The sequence below is a fragment of the Argiope bruennichi genome, chromosome X1, assembly GCF_947563725.1.
Source record: "Argiope bruennichi chromosome X1, qqArgBrue1.1, whole genome shotgun sequence".
NCBI classification, from domain to species: Eukaryota; Metazoa; Arthropoda; class Arachnida; order Araneae; family Araneidae; genus Argiope; species Argiope bruennichi.
The window spans coordinates 132,601,697-132,624,876 of NC_079162.1; the positions used below are offsets into that span (position 1 = coordinate 132,601,697).

General features: G+C 31.7%; 1 protein-coding gene across 2 annotated transcripts in view; it reads right to left on the reverse strand.

The window, feature by feature from the left end:
• Window positions 1–11,942: 11,942 nt before the first annotated feature.
• Window positions 11,943–23,180, reverse strand: part of LOC129958068 (aquaporin-11-like) — a 35,329-nt gene continuing 24,091 nt past the window's right edge. For both annotated transcript variants that reach the window (XM_056070237.1, XM_056070236.1), the window contains exons 4-6: window positions 16,964–17,048; window positions 14,286–14,424; window positions 11,943–12,198 (exon numbers count right to left, since the gene is read on the reverse strand). In XM_056070237.1, coding sequence (XP_055926212.1) covers window positions 12,017–12,198; window positions 14,286–14,424; window positions 16,964–17,048 — 406 coding nt within the window. In that variant the 3' untranslated portion in view covers window positions 11,943–12,016. The remainder of the gene's footprint in view (window positions 12,199–14,285; window positions 14,425–16,963; window positions 17,049–23,180) is intronic.

Consider the following 23,180-nt stretch of genomic DNA (forward strand, 5'->3'; position numbering starts at 1 on the left):
ATGATGTTTTACAACGAGGAAATATTCCATAACAAAAAAATGACTTATCAATATGGTAAATAACTACCATGAAATAAAAAATTATCGATTTGTGCTGATGCAATAATTCTGTCGGAAACCGTGGGAATTGAATGCAAATTGACTGTCTTGATTACTTCTTCTGAAAGGAAAAAACATAATGATTTACTTGGAAGGAAATTGGATTTTCTGATTTTTCATTACCTTGTTGTAGAGAAATAATATTTATAAAGGATATAAACTGAGTATTAAAAAAAAAGAAAAAATTCTTAAATGATTTCTCATTATTTAATACATGGTTCGTTATTTTCTTTATTTCTTAAATGCATAGATGAATGAATCCCCCTTAGAGAAAAACATTAAGTATTTTCCAAATTGTTCATAAGTTTATAATTATGAGGCCTTTTTCATTTAATACTATAAAATTCGCGAGGAAATGGTAAAATTTTGGAGAAAATTATACAGTGAGAACAATTCATGTTATCCCGACAGAATATAAAATATTTTATCTACAACTAGTCGTTCACACTTGAGTGGCATTTTCCTCACAATCCATTTGCTCGGCAATTCAGTTATGACAAAAATTATGTCTGCCCACTCGAAACGACTTATGCGTCTATTGGATATTTCTAATGTTTTCGGGGGGGGAGGGGAAATGATATTGTTAATGTAGTATTAGGAAGATCCAGCGTTTTTCACTTATTTTGGCAATTTTTTATATTAAAACAATCCACTTTTATGAATAATGAATTACTAAATCGTCATCCCCCCAAGGGCACCTTCGAAATGAGGATGAGATGCTTCCGGCACGGTGGTTGGATCTCGCCATCCTGGAGGGTACACGAAAAGGTGGGGATCTGGCTCCTCCCCTCGATGATGGGGCGTGCTTCCTTAAGATGGGTTGTACCGTAGTCGATGATGGCCTTTAGAACTCAATCACAGTTCCCGCCAGCACTGCTGTTGCAACGGTCCGGTCAATCAGTATTTATTATCCCTGTGCCTTCGGGAGGATCGGATAGTCAGTGATATGACTTATTAAATCGTCATTATTACAAATAATCTTCCTTTGATAATGGAAACACAGTATGAAGTGTTTACACTATAGTATATTTCATATGCAAGTGGACATTCTTCTTTTAGAATATCGAAACTAGTATTGCTTACGTGAATCAATGCATCTTATAGCAATTAAGAGATGCCTGAGAGAGAAAAACATTACTTCCAAGAAGTAAAAACTTCTTCACATTAATTAGTCTCTGCAGACGTTTGTCTTCCTTAGGTGACAACAAATGTCCTGATTCTGAGGTACCCATTGATTTATCATCGCTTTAAGGATACATTTCCCTATATCATCTTTTCTTTGCTTTTCTATTCCATCATTTGGCGGCAAGCGAACGAGCTCTCCGTGAGAAGCTGTTGCCATTCTATTTTCTTCTTGCTTTCCATGAACAACCAACAATGTTATGTGCTGCCGTGGTTATCAACCCATTTGACTAGTGGTGCACTGTGGTCTTGGTAAATCACTTTCGGCTAGTATTGCTTACGTGGCAGCTAGTCACCTGAAGGATTAGTCTCCTATACATTTGAAATCACTGAAAGGATCTCTTCCTTAAATTTGGTGTTAAAGGTAGACAATGCCTTCGCGGATGATTTCCAACGTATAGGCTCCAATAAGCACTAGTGTAACTCGCGAGGCTAAAAATGTTCTGAAATGGCGACTGCCATCTCTTGTTGGGCTTCGTGGTAAATTGCGCTATCGGACCCGAATTTCTCTTCGTGTTGTATGAGCGGTTCTAAAAAGGAACCTTTCACTGGGCTTTGTACAGTATTTATTTCATTCATCACTGCAAAACATTTCGATTCACTTTTTGTAATCAAACGGATTTCAGATAAAAATGATGCATTTACTGCTGTTTCTCATTTCCCGCCCAAAAGTCCGCATCTATAACAGTCGATGAAGTTATATAGATTAGAGGGATGCGCTTTGGTGATTTTTTATTAGAGATACTTTCTTAAAAATAATTAAATTCTTTGTCTGCAATAACTGTCAGTGTAAGCCCTCACCAGTCTCTAAAGATTTTGAAAAGCGCCATAACCTGTGTAAATGACCAAATGTTTTTCTAGAAGTAATAACTAAAGAGATCTATATGTCTTCCGAACAAGAAATTATACAAAACCGCCTCATCTCTGTTCAGAGATGGACAACTCTTTGAAGTGAAGAATCACATCTTAACATTACCCGAATAGATATATGCAGATTACTCAAAATTATCAAAGTGTCCTTACACCCTAACCCACCAAGATGTTTTTAGTGTTTTGGCCACTCAAAAGGTAATTGTAACGAGTTACTCATTTGTGCCTACTGTACTTAAAAAAGGTATGATAGCCAACAGTGTACTGCATAAGAAAAGTGTGTGAAATGGAAAGGCAATCATGCATCATTTTCTCTATCCTGGTTGTGCAAGAAACTGGAATTTACAATCAAAGATGATACAGATGATCAAAGACGAATTCAATAATAAGGTTCAATCTCAAAACTCTTCCAGGCATAAGTTAAGCTTCCGTTGTCCAGAAAACCTTTCAAGTAGACTGATCGTATCCTACTTGTATGAGAAAGATAAAAAAAAAAGTATCCGGTTTTGATTCTCAACAATCCATCAATAACACACCTACAACTAAAGCGAAATCCAGAATCAGTTACAACTAAACCTAAACCCAAATCACAAAATTTATTAACATTAAGGTTTGAGAAAAGTGGCTTGCTCAATTCCCTCCTTCCCATCCTTTAAAGAGAAAAAATCAATGTTAAAAGATTGCGTAAATTTCGGGTTAACAAGTGCTTCCCACCTCGACAAGATGGACAACAATTTTGGTAGTACACCAACAACCGCGGTATGAAATTATATTCGTCATAGATGAGTTGCTAAAATCAACTCAGTGTCGTCCTCGTCTTCTGACCGCAGTTAAAAATGACGAGGTCCATCCCAAGATAGCCCTAGTGTTGCTTTAAAAACGGGATGTTAATATAATTAAACTAAACTAATCCAGATTAAAATCGCTGGAGTTCATGCAATATTTTGTAATTTTGAATAAAAGGTTAATAATTTATAACAATTGAAATTTGTAATTCCTAAAGTAAATGAGATTTCCAATTTTTCAAAATACATCATGATGTATGTATGTCTTTGACAATAATTTTATTTAATATTATAATATTTGATAAACATAACAAAGATTTTACATATTTTTAAAATACAAAAACATATTTCATAATTATTATTTATTTTGAAATTCATAAGTTAACAATTTTTATTTAGAAAATAAACAAAAATTCGATACTAATTAAAGTATCAAGACCTAAACCAATATTTGCAAATTTTATTAAGAGAAGTTAAAATATTGTTACAGAAAATCTATCCGATGAGTATACTGTGAAAGGTTCAAGAAGCCCAATAACGGATAGGGATGCTTTATTTTACACGAAAACAAGAAACACAAGTAGCAAAACACAGACGAAGCATATACAAAGGGTTTTGTGTATATTTTAAATCAATACCTAAACCAAGCTATTTTTCTAGAAAGCTGGAAAATTTCCAAAGTCTCTTTGATTTCCAAATGAGACTGGGTTGATACCTGGCTTTGTTGCATCAGGAAGCGGTTGATACTCATATTCGATTATACTAGCTACTTATACAACCTGATACAACTGGTAACGGACACTGTTCTCGTCAACCGGTATGAAAACACTGTTTCCATAAGTATTAGCTTTAAAGATTGGTGCCTCAACACAATTTGCACATTACCTATAACTTTAGATGGTAATTTTATTTCTGCGCTTTGTTTTTTAAAATATTATCTCTATCTCTACTAATAAAAAAAAATGAATGTGTCTGTTGGCATTCTGCAATTAAGATCGTTTGCCTTAGAGTTGCCAAACTTGTCACACGTATATACTTTGGATAATGGAAATGTGCAACGCAGGACTATTTACTTTCATTAGCATTCTACTTAATTAAAAATTAAGTGAAATGTTGGAATTTTTCCGCAATAACTCTCGAAAATGCTACAGAACAAAAATAATGTTTACTCCATTTAAAATTTAAAAAATTCTTTTTTTTAGTTGTCATGTAAATTTATTCTAAATTTTGGGAATTTTCAAAACAAATTTTTTGCGCGATTTTCACAATCACGTTATTGATAAAAATGCGAATCGTTTTCATTGTTCCTCCAAATATTCAATCGCGTGATTTTCTTTCACTGTGGAAGGTAAGAAAGTAGAATCTTCATTATTATTGTGCGACTTACATGAAGAATAAGAAAATGAAGTTACAGAACAGCAAAAGTTAGAAAATGAGTGAAACAGATACTTACGTATATACTAGCTCTATCATGTCCTAGAACTTGACTCTATTAGGATTGTTCGTGTGCACAGTGAACAGAGCACGTGTAAGAGTATTAAAATATCAGGATTTGATATCTGACACAATTTGATGCTTAAAAATATTTTCTTGGAAGAATCATAAACATTAAGTCTTACGTAAGAGATTTGATTGAAAGTAAATGCAACTAGTATTCCTAGCAGGCGAACTGGTCGCCAAAACCGATAGTTAGAAAGCAAGGACTTAGTAAAATGTTAAAAGACTTCTAACAAGGGTTTAATTTTATTTCTAAGTATTTTTACTAAGAAAATAATCATATTTTTAGTTTTAAAATATAATCATTTCCTTTTGAAACACATTTTTCTGAAAATTCTATTCCTGTTCAATGCTTAATTTCCAATTGCTTTCAATTAATTTTCTAGTAATTCTATTCTTTGAATTACTTTTTTCTTTCGAATAAAAAAAAACTGTTTAAAACAAAACCCATGTATTCATTATTAGAAAATTCATCAATCTTGCATACTTAAAAAATTATTGCAAGGAAATATAGAAAACTCCCGGGAAATACTTTTATTCCATGTAATATTAAGAAACAATACATATAAGTAATTAGAAAATATGATACAAGCGCATTGTATCAAAGAGGCAGAACAGCGGACTAGTTGCTGGTTCTAATGTTCCGATACTTTATTTCATGTTAATACAGGCATCATCTTGATGGTTTGTTTCATGTTGATACAAGTATTGCCTTGATATTTTTTATCATTTTAATACAAGTATCACCTTGATACTTGTTTTATGTTGATACAAGAATCACCTTAATACTTTGTATCATGTTTATATAAGTATCAACTTGTAACTTTGTGTTTTGCTGATACACCATCATTTAATTCTAGACTAGATTGATAGTTAATACTATTACGAATATGATTCCGAATCGAGATTTCACTTCTTCGGAGGAGGCGGTGGCCATGCTTTTGACTGTGATTCATTCACTCAAAGAGGCCGTGATATAGTATCAGCCGAGTGAACACGAAGGAGGTCGAGGAGATTACCAATCAGTATCAATCGAGTCCAAAAACCTGATATCGAGTACTTGGTACTCTTAGCCTGTACCAGTTTCGTGTACCTCAGCGATTCTCAACCTGTGGGAAGCGCCCCCCTAGGAGAGCGCGAGCACACTAGAGGGGGGAGGGGCAAGAATATCCAAAAGAAAATATTATTTTAAAAAATTGATTAACTGACTGAAAGGAAAGCACACATGCACATAGAAAACAAAATACATTTCGAAATATTTAATAACTTATTAAAGTAAAACAACTTACTTAATTAAAACATACTAAATTGAAACAAATTTAATAATTATTAGTAACTTCCTTGGGCCTGTCTTGCAGAGAAAAGTTTTTTGAAGGAAGGCTTAGTATTAGAAATAGCCACTCTCAGTTCTGTTTCTATATTTTGTCTTCAAAGAAGCCACAGCAGAAAATCCAGTTTCACAAAGGTAGGGTGTTGAATGGTAATAGAATGTGAAATGTCCTTGTTTTTAGTTCAGAAAAATCAACTTTACTCCTGCCCAAAATTCAAATAGTGATTTATTACAAAATTGCCTTTTAGTTTCGCCACTTGTCGTGAAGTCTATGAATTTTTCTTCCTCATCAATTGAGAGTCCTTCGGGAGTCTTATGAAATGGATCCCTACTCCACTCGTAACTTGCTATCAGTCTGTCGTCAGCATGAAAATACTTTTTAAAATTCTTTGTCAGCATGGCTAAATGATTTTCAATGGTTACAAAAACAACTTTTACATGTTCTTCTTCGGCCTTGTAAGTTTTAGTACAATCATCCACATTTACAAACATAGTTAGGCTTTTTGCTTTAAATTTCTGCTCCACAATTCCAATTTTCTACAAAAAGCATTAACTTTATCACTCGTATCCAACATATGTGTATTTGCTCCTTGGAGTTGAAGATTCAAGTTATTTAATTTCTCGAATATATCGACCAAGTACCTCAATTTCATCACAAATAAACTATTGCGAAAATTCTCGGCCTCCTGTCAGTTTTCTTCTTCTAGAAAAATGGCGATTTCTTCTCTTAATTCATAAACACGTTGCAAAAATTTCCCACGTGATCATCATCTTGCCTCGCAATAAAATAGTAACGCTGAATGTACTGAACCCATGTCTTTACTAAGTGCGGAAAAGATTCTCGATTTCAGGGATCTCATTTTTATATAATTTGCTACGGTTACAACCGTAGTTAACACAATATTCAAACCAGAACTCATTTCTTTCGAAGCCAAAGTTTCTCTGTGGATCATGCAATGTTGCACTGAGGCGATTTTTGTTTTACAAGAGCTTGTATACCTTGGAATCTTCCGGACATTGAACGAGCACCATCGGCGCATATTCCAATGCAATTTTTCCATTCTATGTTTGCCTCGTTCATAAAATCATTTAAAATAACAAATAATGCGAGCGTTGATGTTTTGAGTTCTATTGGTTTGCAGAAAAGTAGTTTTACTACTGACATATTATCACAAATTCGAACATAGGCAATTAAATGAGCATCTTTATTACTATCTGTTGCTTCGTCAAGCTGTATTGAAAGCAATTTGTCACAAAACTTCGAGAAAAGTTGACGCTGTACATCTTTAGCTATATCGCCAATTCGACAGGAAACAGTATCATTTGAAAGAGGTATAGACTGCAATTTTTTTGAAAAATTATCTCCAAACATAGTTTCTACAATCTCAATTGCTGCTAGCAAAATAAGCTCTTCACCAATGGTGTGAGGATTTCTGCAATTATATGAACTTTGTAAGATGCAATTAAAGCTTTTTTTATTTACAGACAAAGTTTCTTTAAAAAATGATTTTTGCTTTTTATATGATTTTAATTTTCATTCGAAGAATTCTCTGGGTTTGTTGACGTACTCACTATGAAGCGTTTCCGAATGTCGTTTAAGTTTATTAGGTTTCATGCTGTCTGATATAATACACAGCACATACATGCAAATGATACACAGGGGCCTTTCTTCTTCATTTACTTCAGTACTGGTAAACCCAAAATTTAAGTATTCTTGAGAATATTTCCTTGATTTTATTTTCGGAACCACGCTCGTTTGTTTACTTGTTGATGCTTGACTATCGTGTAATACTTGCTTACTTCCGCTTAAAAATTTATTCATGAGCCTTCATAAATCTGCTGCCGTGAATATTTAATATGGTGAATTGCAGTTAACACGAAAACATATATAACATATAAATTCACGATAGATTCGATAGTGATAAAAGGATATACTCGAATGAGACTGGCTGGAATTGAAACTTGCGTTATCGAATATTTTCCTTCTTCCTATGAGAAAACATTTGCCCCGCGCATGCTCGAGACGGCATCGGTCGTGTGTATTCCCTTCCACAAACATTGCTATTTTTTCACTTTTGTTTTGTCATGCTTCTGTTTTATTTCTTTTATTATTCCAAAAAATGTATTCCCAGTTTCAAAATTTAGCTCACCCCGTCTAGGTTAACTTTCATTCATGAATTTTTCTACTTTCCTATTCTTTTAACGTTATCTCCCTGTTTGGTTTTCATTTCAAATATAATATTTAAATTTTCTCCACTTTCATTCACTTCATCTGTTCACCGCACTCTTATCCAAAATGCAAGATGTGGTTTCTCGGCAAAGTTGGCTCGCTTTTACTCTTGTTTTGGCATTTAGTTAAAAATAGTTTAAAAACAGAATCCAAAATACTCAATATACATTATTGTTGTATACATTTTATTGTAAGAGGGAGGCGCGATGAAAATTATGATTGAAAACTGGGCCACGAATACTGAAAGGTTGAGAAACGCTGGTGTACCTCATATTTTTGGTTACACGATACAGAATGTAAGGTTGGTATAGTATCACTCAACCCTACTCCCAAAGATGGGGAATCTTGTGGATTCTCTCGGTCCATCATTCTGTGATCAAATTCAGGAAATGTTTTAAATGAAGTGATTTCGAGTGGTCTTGCTTATGAATTATGAAAGATCGCTAAACACCATAAAAAGGACTTAGATTTTCGCAAAAGTAACTTTACATGATCTTGATCTATTATGAGAATTTATCCAAACCTTCAAAGAAAATAAGAGGACTATCTTTTCAGTTTCCTTAGCAACCCACTATGGCAGCGATTCTCAACATGTGGGGCGCGCCCCCCTAGGGGGGCGCGAGAATATCCAAGAGAAAATATTATTTTTAAAAATTACAAAATTACTTAACTGACTGAAAGGAGGTTTTTCATAAATAGTGTTAAACTTCAATGTGTCTTTTTCGTCAAAAGAAGCTTTTTACATACTTTCGTTTTTATATGTCATTATTAGTATTCATACTTTTGATTTTTAAAAGAAAGGACAGATCGTCAACTCAAAATCCAACAGTGCTGCCATATATTTTTCTCAGAGGATGAAATCCATGACCTGTCTTCGTTTAAACAATCTGACACGTTTTATTTTGAACCTTCTACAGTGAAGAGAATTGAATATGCATTTCCTCCCACCATCCAACATTTACAGTTTGAATGTCAAAATTCATTTATCATGCTTATTGTGTTTTGGAGTTTCATACAAATGTTGTCCAACGGATGGACAGGGTCATTTTAGAATAAAGATCACATATTAAAATTCGCTCATCTACATTATGGCAATTACCTATATATGTAGGAATGGATAGATTGAGGAAAAGCGAATCAAGATAGGATCCAACATTTGATACAGATTCTAGTATGCCATGTTTCTTCTATTTAGCTCGTTGCCTTTTTGTGCTCACACATCTATAGACATAATTTCTTATTTAAAAATTCCGATAAAAAATTACTCTGGAAATATAATGTTCGCTTAAAGGCCTTGGAGCATTTCAAAAAATTCAAGAAAGTCAATGAAAGGTGAAGAGTTATCAAAATCTTGAGGTCGAAATGTTTGACGATAGCAACTCTACCTTTGTAATAATTAAGTAGAAATAGCTGCTGGATTTTATTTAAAAAATTCATTCTAATATATTGATTTTTTTTGTATTTCATAGAATTAAACAAGTGGCATTTATCTTCATTTCAAAGTTTATTAAAAAATTCAAAAAAGTCAATAAAAAGTGAAGATTTATCAAAATCTCGGGGTTGAATTTTTTGACGATTGCAACTCCTCTTTGTAACAAGAAAGTAGAAATTGCTCCAAGATTTTATTTTAAGAATTCATTCTAATATATTGAATTTTTTGTTGTAGAGAATGAAACGAGTGGCATTTACCTTTATTTCAATCTACTTAAATTAGAAAATTATATTCGAGTGAGTGCATCGATAAGACAAAATAACAAACGCGAGAAAAACGCTATGCCCGTTCTCGATTAACAAAAAGAAAGAAAGAAAAAAAGTGCGGTATGGAAAGGATTTTTTTTATGAATCTTTATATATTATATTTCATAACATTTTGCAAGATCTTTCGGTTTTTTTAAATCTAATTTCAGGTAAGAAACTAAAAATAGAATGGGGCAAATGATGAAATAAAATAAATGTCTAGATTAAAATAGCATAGAATGGAGCAGATGATGAAATAAGATAAATGCCTGCTAGATTAAAATAGCTTTGAAGTAGTTTTTCTGCACGCATAAATGTTTTACTTTGAAAATATATAAATTTAAAAATATTTTCTGATTATGCATGCTCATATTTTAAATATTTTCTTATAATATCACGAGTTAGAAGAATTATCAGTTTTTTTAATTTCTAATATATCTTTTTTATGTCTTTCGTACTTGTCCCAAGGGGGGGGGCACCTCGTAATTGAGGATCAGAAGCTTCTGACATGGTGATTGACTCTTGCCACACTTGTAGATATATGAAAGGATGGTGGTGGCTACGTCTCATCGATGACGGGACGTACTTCCTTAGGGAAGGGTTGTACCGTGGCCGGTGATGACCCTTAGGACTCGACCCCAGCTCCTGTCATTCAAGTTTTTCTGTGTGCCTTCGGGCGGGTAGGAGTAGTCAGTCTATACTTGTCAGACATTGAAGTTTGAATTGGTGCAGAAGAGGGTTATTAATGCTTATGAATTTTATTTTTGATTTTAGAATAAATTGTATCATAAGAAAACAATCTTATAAAAGCACAGTTTAATTGCTTTATCATAGTCATTTCATCCATCGTTTCACACAAAAATAGCAATTCATCCTATTCAGAAACTTCAAATGAAAATTATTTCGTCGAATTCTTTTCACTTCAAATTCTTAATCTAAAGGATAGCATAAGTGATGACAGTAAATAGCTTTTAAATTTTAAAATAAATTAAATAAGTGAACTAGTTGGTCGCTGAAGGCGACCAGTATATACTAATTACAAATATTTATAACCTTCATCATCACCGCAAGTAACTGAAAGGATGAGTTCGAAATGATACAAATCGTGTTTTATAGCAGCCATTCAACTGTTTATATGCTGCAATAATTTCCAAGTTTCCTCTTTTTGGAGTATACTTCAAATGACTTTACGATATCTATAAAAGTCAGGTGAATCAATAAATCAGTAGTAAAAGAATTCTGTTTTATGCAACATCGACAGAAACGCTATCTTTGAAAGTATTCCTCGGTTTATGCTTGTATTAGCTAAAGTAATATATTTGCCAGATCACGCTATTTAGTTACAGATTGGTTAACCATTATTTATTTCTCATTGTTTAAATGGATTTGTTCTAGCATCACAGACATTAAAGAGGAAATTTAAGTATGATTTTCATTAGTTAAGTACGATACGAAAATTAAGTACGTTTCTCTTGACGCTTATGATTGCGACCATGCAAATGGGTGCTACTATCCATGCGCGCATTTCTCATTTTTAATGCATGATGTGTTTTTGAAGCGATAATAAATAAAGACACAGGAATTAAAGAAATCTCTAATCTATCTCTAATCTAATGTCAAATGAATACTCATCACAAGTTATTTTTTGTACCAGGAGCACGGCATTAGTAAATAAAATTCAATTTTATATTAAAATATCTGCAGTCATATTGCATTAAAATAGCAATTAGCTTTTAAAAATTGTAGTAAAACTTCGAAACTCTTGATGCTATTCAGACTAAAATAAATCATGTCCATGCATAAAGCTGCTATATTATTATTTGCAATATATTGATGTAATAGTAAAGTTATTAACATTTTATATGTCCGCTGCTTTTTGCAGACAGGGTAAGTCAACCATCTAACTCTCCGACCCGCCCGAAGGCACACGGATTTAAACCATAAAACTGAATGACCGGACCGCCGCAACAGCAACAATGGCGGGAACTGTGGTTGAGTCCTAAGGGCCGTCACCGGTCACGGTACAACCCTCCCCGAAGGAAGTACGTCCCGTCATCGATGGGAGGAGTCAGATCCCCCACCTATTAGTGTACCCTCCAGGGTGGCGAGATCCAACCACCATGCCGGAAGCATCTCATCCTCATTTCGAGGTGCCCCCCGGGGGTTTTACAGATAATGTAATCATTCTGTGAGGTTTAAAATTCTTTCAATATTCTGACATGATAATAATATCTTTATTGATTTAGAACATATTGAAGAAGATGACGCAGTAGAAAAATATGGTAATTAAACTTCCTTCAACTTTTCGTATCCATGACGTAAATGATACAAGTAACGACCAATGAATCCTCCAACCAAAGATCCAATCCAATAAACCACAATATGCTCTACAACAGTATTTCCACGACAACCTAAAGTAAGTGCCGTCGCCAAGACAGGGTTAAAGAAGCCACCAGTAGTACTTGTAGCTGAAAGAAAATAAAAAATGTGACATAAATTATTTTTATATATTTGTATCATTAAAATATTAAATCTGCTCTGTTTATAGTAAAAAATCATGATATTGTATAAGACCTTTCTTATTCATTTTTGGTATGGAGATTAGCAATTAAAAAGCTATTTTAAATCTTAAAAATGGCAAGGTATGCGGAAACGAAGAATGGTGTCATCTGAAAGACAAAATAAAACTATTTATCTTGCTAACGATGTTTAGTGGAAATACACCGTGTAAATCTAGGTAAATATTATGCACCGACGAACAAAATAATTTTTTTTTCTAAAGTTGCCTGACTATAAAAATGCACTTTGCTTTTTTATTCGATTCTAAGGATTTTGCATTTCTTTCTATGCAATCGAAATGCTGGTAAATAGAATAATTCTTAATAATTGTTTAATGCTATATTGCATTATAAAAAGAGAAAGGTAAATAAAGCTTATCAAAAAAGTGAAGCTAGAGAAAAAGACAAGAATCAAATTTTCTAGTAACTGCACTTTCTGTATCTTTACTTGTAAGGGCACACAGATTCTAACTATTCAGCTCAAATTGCGAATAACGCTTGTTCCTTCATGTTCAGAATTTTGCTCTCCCAAAACAATATAAGCTGACGTAATTTCCTAGTAATGCAATAAACTCCCGATGTATCAAAATATTCGGAGCGGATGAGTGTCCGTAAAATCAAAAAAAATCGCAGCTTGTATTATGAGCAGTATTTCAAATAAGCTCTATTACACTTAAAAGTGAGCAGTAAAATATAAACGTGAACTATTTAATGTACATTCCATTCCTAATAATTAAAGTATATGTATTAACGAGGGGACAGGCATAACCTGGTTGGTGGGGCGTTGGTTTCGCGTCCTTTGGGTTGGGAGCTCGAACTCCTCCGGCCGAAGACACTACGCGTACATGGTGGCTGGTGCACATATAAATATGTCGTAACCACAAAGTCCTCAAAGTCAAGACAGCACCCCTGGGGGTACTGCATCAGAGGTGATCGTTCTCTGATTAAGGTCTAAATTACGATCTGTGGATAAGTGAATGAAATGTATAAAGGAAGTCCGTTTTGTGAAAAGGGATGTGACGCATGAGTAGCTTAGACGTACTCTTGGTCCTAGATGGCACTACTGAAACAAGAGACGCTAAAGGTAGGCTTAAAATCTCTGACTTCGCAAGCGAGCTTGTCTATGACAAGTGCCATAAACAACAACAACACGTATTAAAAAAGCGAAAAATAAAGTTCAAGATTATTAGAAGGATGACAATGGCTCAATATTATTAATTAAATCATCTCCGTTAAATCGTCTACTTTACTGCTTTTTACTGTAGCAAAATATTTGCGAAATATCTCCTTGATCTTATGAGAAAACAAAGATTAAAGAAATGTTTAATCACATCAATAAATACGAAAGCTAGAAATATATTTGTATATTAACTTTAAACTGCTAATGTGTCATTTTTCTAAAACACGTGGCACAACTTATCATTACAAAAGAATAAGGGGAAAATCTTTTCACTAGACGACAATCTAATGTTCAGGACTTTGCATTTACATACACATATCTTTGGATCTACGATACAGATTGGACAACAATTTTCTGATGTCTTTTTATTTTCCTTTCTTTCTGTATCTATGTCCTGACATGTCAAATTGCTGCCACCGATTATTCTAGGATAAGCAGGATTTTAATAGAAACTTCATGCGTTAAAGCATCGGATGCTATCCAAGCTAGATATCCGTCATTTTGATATAATGATAATGATACATTAACTAGTTACGGTAAGCTATCGTCTACAATATATGAATTCCGAATTTCAATTTTCTGTAAGATAACATTATTAATTAAATTATCTCTATATACCAATACAATATTTATATTGAACAGAAAAATTTCTTTTAGAAGTGTTCTAATCTGAAATTTATCAAAAAGGAAGTAGTATTTTCAAACATAGATTTGTGTTTTTAAGCTAAAAAGAATTGGAAGTGTTTAGTCATGTCAAATAAATAAATAAATAAAATTTAAAATTTCTGTTTTATTCTAATAAAAATGTACACAATACCTGCTAAGACAAGAACAGTTGTGACTATAGCGTTGGTTGATAAGCTTATTTCTGGATTCCAGTTCACTGATTCCAGTGCTACAACTCGACTTATTAAAGTAATAAGGCCTTCAATCAAAGCACCAATAGCCATATGAACCTATAACAAAAATGAGAAAATTAATACATGAAATGCATCATTAATCAATAAACACCATTACAAAAGTTAAAGAAATTAATTTATTAAGGGTTTCTTTCAGTACATCAAATATTTCTATTTTGGATCATATAGCTAAAGCATTATAAACATCAGTTAAATTAATACCAATTCCGTAAATAGCTGTATATAAATATTTATCAAAAGAATTTTAATTGCTTTAACATTCATTACGTTGATGGTGCCGCGGTGGCCTGGTGATAAGGTCTCGACCTCGGAAGCGAAGGGTTCTAGACCCGATTTCACCGAAGAATGGACGTGTCGGCGGGTCTGGTGCATGTTAAATCCATCGGGGCTAAACGTTCTCCCGCTGGTGCGGTGTGGAAGTTTGGAGAGGGAGTGACAGCTCAGGCGTCGCCCTCATCATCTGACCGTAGTTCAAAATTATGAGGTTCGTTCTAAAATAGCCCTAGAGTTGTTTTAAAAAACGGAACGTTAATGCAACTAAACTAAACTAAACTTCATTACGCTCATTCACTTCTTTTCTGCTTTTTATTACATTAGTGAATTAAATAATTAAAAGTTCGTTGGGATCGAATTTAAAAATTTCAGAAAACTGAAGGTAGAAGATTCGTTTAGTGCGAATATATTGTATATATAACTTTAGGTCCGAAGTTTTATGATGAAACCCATTGCAGTATTCTTATAAGGAATCTGCTTATAAAACGGTGTTTTCTGAGCTAACCAAACAATGTATTTGGGTTGTCTGAATATACCCGGAAAGGGAATACATTACATACATATTCTTGTTATTAAGTAGATTACGTGTTTATGTTTAGATAGATAGATGAAAATATGTTTTGAAAGCAGCAGGATAAAAAGAAAATGTGATTAATAAAAGAATCTTTCAATGAAAAGAACAGAACCGGTAAGAAGAAATAAAATTACAGAGCATTGGTTTAATTATTATTGAAAATATGATAAATTACTAGAATCAATTTATGTGTATATTTAGAATTTATTAGCGCTGTACTTTTTCTTCAATGCCTTGTTAAAGGAAAAAATACAATGTAAAATAGCATAAAAAAAAGCATAATTGAATTTAATCAATGTTTCTGCAATTTCAGTTATTTATTTTAAGATTAATTAAGGAAAACATTTTACTGAAAGTGAGAAAAAGATAAGCATTATTAAGTAATTCTAGGTACAACATTGTTATAGAAAAGAATTAGTGCCTTGTATTTGTCAAAATAACATTGCTATTTTCCATCTAATTTATTAAGATAAATTACTTCTCACTCGAAGAAAATAATTAATATGAAATTATCTGAGGTACATCTGAGGAGCAATATTTCAGATCAATTAAAACGTCACCTTTCACAGAAAAATTTTAAGATGAATGGGATTTATCTTTAATAAATACTAATAGAAAGAAATTGTTTTCCTTAAAAATACTAGTTTGAATAAATTAATTCTGAATATTGGAATAATAAACGCTGGATAATTAAATTTAAATAATAAATAAATAATACACCACATTCTGTAAAAACCACTAAAAAATTTTGTGTTCAACTACTTTTCCAAAAAAGGGAAAATTTGATCTTTCTTAGAAACCTAAACCATAATCCTGGAAAACGTTGTCTTTCTGATTATTAGAACAATGTAGATGTTGTACAGCGTTAAAATTTCCTTTGTTCGCTCAATGAAGTACAATAGTACAGTCGTGTGTGTAGGCAGATAGAACAACATCGCTGCTCAATTTTTTTTTTTTTTTAAATATTTGCCGCCAACGAAATTTTATTTTCGAAGTTAGAACTACACCAGTTGAAAATTTCAGCATATATTAATAACAATAGTATATTAGAAGTCCATAAATTCTATGCTGCTGTGGTTGTGAGTCCCTCACTCCGATTCTCAGTTAGAGACTAGAGGGTTCCAGGATTCAAGCCCGACCACACCAAGGAACTGCAATAAGAGCAGGTCTGGCACACACATAAAGTCAAAGGCTTTCTACTAGAGTGAAGTGGAAACTTGGAGGGAGATACAGAGTCAAGTATCGCCCTTGTCGTCTGAACACAGTTCAAAATTAAGATGTCTGACCCAAAATAGCTCAAATATTGCTTCAAAAAGGAGCCTAAATATAACTAAACTAATAATATTTAATCAATACTCTTTAAGGTGAGTGGATTTTTTTTACATCAATTTACCATTAAATGTCAAAATCACTTTGCAAAATTCCTAATCCTGCTTTTACTGGAACATGCTCATGAATTTTGAAAAATTAGATTAAATTATGAAAAAGAATTACGGTTCTTCTTTTTTTTATTTTATAATCATAAATAGAAAATAAACTATAGCAATATCAATATGACCGACAATAACCATTCGAAAATAAGAAAAAAATGCAGCTCAGATGACGCCCTAGTCATCTGACCGCGGTTCAAAATTACCATATTCGTTACAACATAGTTCCCCCCCCCCCTAGTGTTATTTTCAAGCAGGACGTTAATAAAACTGAACTAAACTAAATCATTAACCATACTTGTAATCCTGCCTGACATTCAGCAGCTGTATGCAAGGCTTCATGCTCTTCATTCATGTGGAAAGACCAGATGTAATTAATCCATCTGAAAAGATGTTCATAAATTAAAATGCAGAAAATAATTTTTAAAAAATCAATTAAACTTAAAGGTCATAAATAAATTTAACATAATAAAATACGTTCACTATTAATTAAAGAATAAATAATAAAGGTTCTTTTGAGGCAGATTCCTATTAGAAAAACTACCTACTTCCATGATTCTTAAGACATGACTTCGTATGTATATAAAAATATAATTCTTTTTCAGGAGAAGCAAGCTTGAATTCTTTAAAATATTTTTTCTACATGATGTTGAGAAAGGGGTTTAACTTTTATTCATCATTAAAGTTTCTTTGAAAAAGCCAGATGCAGTCCAAAGAGGAAGAGAGGCTGTGCAAGAAAGTATGCGAACTTATATAGTTTTAAAAGGGAATACGCTGAAGCAGCATTTTGAGTTCGGTGAGTTTTATTGTCGGAAAATAAAAGCCCACGCAATCTTAAGTGTAGTCTCATTCTGAGTGACTAGAAAATAATTATTTTTAGACGCTTGAAGTTAATTAATTGAAATTAGTATAGTTCCCCTCCACCAAAATCTTCGTATGACAGCAGGGCCATTGCTATCATAAGATATTACGAAAATGGAACAACTTAGTAAATATTTAAGCTTTTTAAAAACTTAATTGGTCATTGTTCATATTTTAAAATAAATATCCAGTATTCAAACATTCAACAAAGTAATTTAAAGTGTAATAGATAAAGCAACATGAAGTAATAGAACAGAAACACAAATTTATCTTTATACAATATTTTTTTTAATAATAAAATTTACATGATGTAATATTTCTGAAATATTATTGTAATGTATGGTAAATATTACTCATACAATACAATTACTTGATACCAGTGACTTTACTGCTTAATATTAGTTGCAAATTGTGTAAATATTGATTCTTGAAGGCATTAGTTCAGTGAACAGAAATTGTCAACAAATCGGGGCAAAAGTGGTATGGGCGTTATGTCTTGCTCTACGCATACCCCAGAGAGAGACAATATATGATGCAAATTACATTAGTGTACTTCACAAGGGCAGTGACACATTTATAAAACATATTATAAATTATTTTTTTTCTCCGAACAATATCATTAAACAAAACTATGAAGTCAGAACAAGCCTTCTATTGTGAAATAATTTCAACGGGTTATTTAATAAATTTGAGCATTTATTCATGACTCAGTTTAAGTTTTTTCAGAGAATGTAAAATCTGAGCTTACAAATATACACTGTTTCGATTGCCAGTTTTGCCAAAGAATTCAAATTACTAATTTCATAAATATTTTCAAATATTATTTAATTTAGTTTGATTATTTCTTAATTTCCACTTATTATTAGTAACAATCTAAGGTATGAATATTTTACGCCCAGAAGTCTGAGAAAAAATGGAAGTTAACAGTTTTAATTTCAAAATTATATAAATAATGTTTATTTGCCCAATTTTTAAAGCCAACTTAAAATTTTTTAATACTTTATGTTTTAATAAATTAATCTTGGCATTTATTAAACAATTTCTACGAAACACTTGTACAATTGGATGTCATCGTTTACAGAAATTTGTATTTTTTATGGTCGAATGAGGACTCCATATAGCATCTGTATTTTAAGAAAACGAACTTATTTAATTTATTTATTTTGTGAATCAATACCAAAAACATGCTCTCTTTAGCAATCTACGGTACCTACATGTCCTCAGAAGTTTGAGAAGGTTTAACAATTACAATTTTTTTTCTTTAAATGAATAAAAACATTTTTCCTCATTAGAACGACACTAATAATACTACGCTTTGCACTAAATTAAACTATTAAACCAGGTTAACATTTATGGATAATTTCGAGTGCTTAAAAAATAACTATTTTTAGAAGAAGCATAAGTTAAAATTAGTATAAAATTGAAAATTGAGAAACTGAGAATTTAAAATATCTCAGAGAAGTATTGGAATACCGAAAAGGAACATTAAATTCGTTGTTCGCACACAGGATGTCCCGAAATGTGGAACAAGATTTTATTTCCCTAAATATTTGCACATGAAAATATACTTTCAATTACAGAGTTTCATTAAATAATGTGGGTAAATCTATGAATTTTCTTCAGCTCTTGTGAATGTTGATAGTAAAAAATTTTAAGAAAATTAAATTTTTATACCTTCCTCATAGTGTAAAAGTGTCAACTAGTAAAATGTTTCTCTTACATTCATCTATGCACTCACAACGTTTCATATTTCTATCGATAATATTTACAGAGATATGCCTATTTCTTACTTGCACAAATTTAAATGTAACAACTTATTCAAAAATGCAGATTTTTTCATTACAAAAAGAAACAGTCACATGTAAATATTTGTCCATCAGTACTTCATCCAATCATCACGATTACAAGAAATTTGCTAATTGCACACAATGTTCACTTTAATTGGTTGATAGCTGTAACTGAAAAGAAGAGAAGGGAAACTTAAGAAACTGAGAATTTAAAATATCTCAGAGAAGTATTGGAATACCGAAAAGGAACATTAAATTCGTTGTTCGCACTTGTATGCTTACTAAAAGAATGGTATACTTCGGCAACAAAGAAAACTCGGAAATGTTGACGATTTATGTTTCAATGAATCGTAATGTCGATCTAGTTTTAGAAGAATACAAACATCATGTCCCCGGTATCCTTTTAGGAAGTATGTTTACCATATGGTTTAGTTTTAACAAAATACAGGATCCTTATATTCCCGGAGAGGCATGGGAAGGATAAGACCTTATGCATGTGACATTTTGGTTTATTTTTTAAGTTACCATTATTATAAGTGTACTAACAGTAAGTTCATAACTCAACATTCTAAAACTGATAATATAGTGATTATTTTAATGCTATAACTAGTATCCATATAGTTTTCGGGGAATCCGTGGATTAACACGACAGACATTTAGAAAACTACGCAGTCGGCGCATAGAATTTTACATTTAGGCGTACCTTAGTTAAAATGATATCATTCTTTTCTGAAAAATACAATTTGCACAAGCAAAACAATTTTCAACTTCTTTAATCGAACTAGAAACATTCATCTTCAAAATCATCATTTTTGGAACGATAAAAGAAGTGCCATTTCACAAAAAGTGACTTTGTATATTCTAGATCCTATTTCACTTTATATTATTATAGGCCTACCTTAATTGACAAAATATAACCTTACTATAAACTGCAGTCTCCAAAATGTGTATGAAAATGATAAATATTTTAATTAACTTAAAAATGACAAATGTAAATTATTCTTAACATATTTTTGAAAATCAAAATTTCAATTTTCATTATTCTCAGAAGTTTCACGGTAAAGTTTTCATACTTCAAACTATCACAGAGGATAAGTATAAATTTAAGAAGGAACTAAAAGAAAGAATTAAAAAACATGTTTGCATTTTTTCTAAGGACAAGTATGATTTAAGTGAAATCATAGTTGAACCTTAAGGAATAGCCCTCATCTCTGATTTACCAGTTAGTCTGAGACCTAATCGTATGTCTTCTGTTAGAGAGCAAGAAACAAAACGTCAGGTTGAGAAATGATTGCAAGCAGGTATTAGAAAAGAAAGCAATAGCCCTTATTCATCTCCTGTATCTTTAAAAAAGATTGAAAGACTTGATTATGCATAGATTTCAGAGAATTAAATGCTCTGTGCAAGTCAGATTATGAACTTTTACCTGCATTGGATCGTCTGCTAGATAAATTGCCAGAAGCCAAAATTTTTCCTTCTTAGATTTGACCTCAAGTTATTAGCATGTGCTTGTTCAATTGAAAGGTGCTGAAACAATGGTAATAAACAATGGTATTATCTGCACACATTTTTTCCTTGTGTGAATATTGTTGATTACCCTTTGGAATTAAAGTAACTCTTGCAGCTTCCTATCGATTATTTCGAAGAATATTAATCAAATACAAAATTAATTTTGCTTGCAATTATTTCTATGATATTTTTGTGTACTCTTTATCTAAACAAGAACATTGAAAAAAATCTTAATAAAATTTTTGATATTTTCAGAAACGAAAGCGTCGAATTAAAACTAATTTCATGTCTTTTGGCTGAAACTAAAATTAATTAGGTTATGAAATTGAGCTGCCATGAAGGTAGTAGAGAAATTTATCTAAAACTTCAACTATAGTAAGACATTCTAATTCTGTAATTCTAATTTTTTTTTCATAATCTCTTAACATTCTGGAATGATATGCAATTAAGTGTAAAAAGTGAAAGGCATCAGATTGCTTTAAATAAAGCTCTAACACTAATGCCTTCTGAGGTCGAAGAATAAAAATAAACAATGGTAATAAAAGCCCAAATGAAATAGACGCTTCACAATGTCTTACCCACTGATTAAATTCGATTATTTGAAAAGCATTTTGCAGTGAGGACTTAATCCAGCAAAGAAATGAGATAACAGCAGAAAAAATAATTGCCTAATTTTATGTATATGTGGGTTGTTTTTAGTTAAATTAACTCACAGTCTGAAATTAATTATTCGGTAATTAAATTTTTATCACGTGATTGAAGTGAAAGATGAAATCTATAAATATCATATTTATTGGATAGCATGCAATTTTGAAAAACAGTTTAAGAAATCATATAATTTATAATGCGAAGTTAATATTATAGTTATCTGAATGAATTTCGCGGATATTTTCGTTCAAATAAGTATATAGTGTTTGTTTAGTATTTATTCAACCAAGATAAAATTTTTAGAGGCTTATTGTAAAACTTCGATAGTGTAATTAATACGTTGCTTGTCATGTTCATAGCTATATGTCGTTGCGAATTTATTGGACTGAAAATCATGGAGAACAATTTCATACGGGTAAAAATTTAGATGTCCCGCCAAAATTTAAAAAGAAAATGAAATCTATAAGACTTTAAAATTGAGTGGATGTTTTTTACTTAATCATCATTTTTGTTCAACAAAACCAAAAATACTTAAAAAGATACGAAACTTCAAAATGAATTAAATTCATTTGGTGAAATCGGAAAAACAATTTCATCCTCTTTTAAGAAAGGTGATGGTATTTTCACGCTACGTATCATCAGGATGTATTGCAAAAGTCAACATTTCATTAAGCTATTTTACAATAAAAGGATCATACTAAAAGAGCTATTTCATTAAGCTATTTTACAATAAAAGGATCATACTAAAAGAGCTAAAAACTAGTTTAATCACTGAAACAGAATAATTGAAGTTTGTTAAAATCTGAATTAAAATACTTTTGATCTCTACAAATTAAATATTTTTTCTTACTAATACTTTGTTTCTTTATCTTAAAAAACTTCCACATTTATGAGATCTTATGCAACAGTTAGCCCTCCGCTTTCGAAATGTTACTATCATTTAAAAGTAACAAATTTTTACAGTGCTATATTAATTGCAACCGACAACAGCAATACATATGTTGAAAAATTTTCTTGGTTCTTGTTGGTTGTTTCGAGTTTCTATGCTAAACTCATTTTAAAAATTTCTAGACATTTATATCTAGCTGTGAAAAATTTATGGATACCTCAATTTTCTTCAGTCTCTTGAAAAATTTTAAGCATATATATACATTTTTATCATGTTTTTAAATAAGTTCTTAGAAGTCCTGGAATGTGTTTTCAGGATGCCTCGCTTATTTCATTTTTTTTTATTAATCATTTCTCATTTTTATTCACGGTAAATCCTATTTCTCCAATTTATTGGCTTATAAGTTTCTGTTAAATACGTACAGAACATTTCTGTGTGACCCTAACATCTGTAGACGCAAAGATAAAAAGGAAATTGTAATAATGGCCAGTTTTATTACTATAAAATGATTAAAACAGTTCACTTTTCTGTTTTTCCTTTATAGTAGCCACATCTAAAACGGACGCTCATCAAATATAAAAATATTTTATAAAATTTTATACTTTTACCTTTAAATAGCCCAAAAGGTTTGATATAATTACTTGAATTGTAATTTAGAAAATTATTGACTTGGTTTTATCCGATGATTGTTTTCTAATAAGAAAAAACACCGTGTTATAAAGTAAATGAATTTCCACCTCGGATATGTGAAAGCGAAACCAGAACCCACAACAGTAAACGAGTAAAAGCAGATAAAAACAAAACAAAACAGCTAAAGCAAG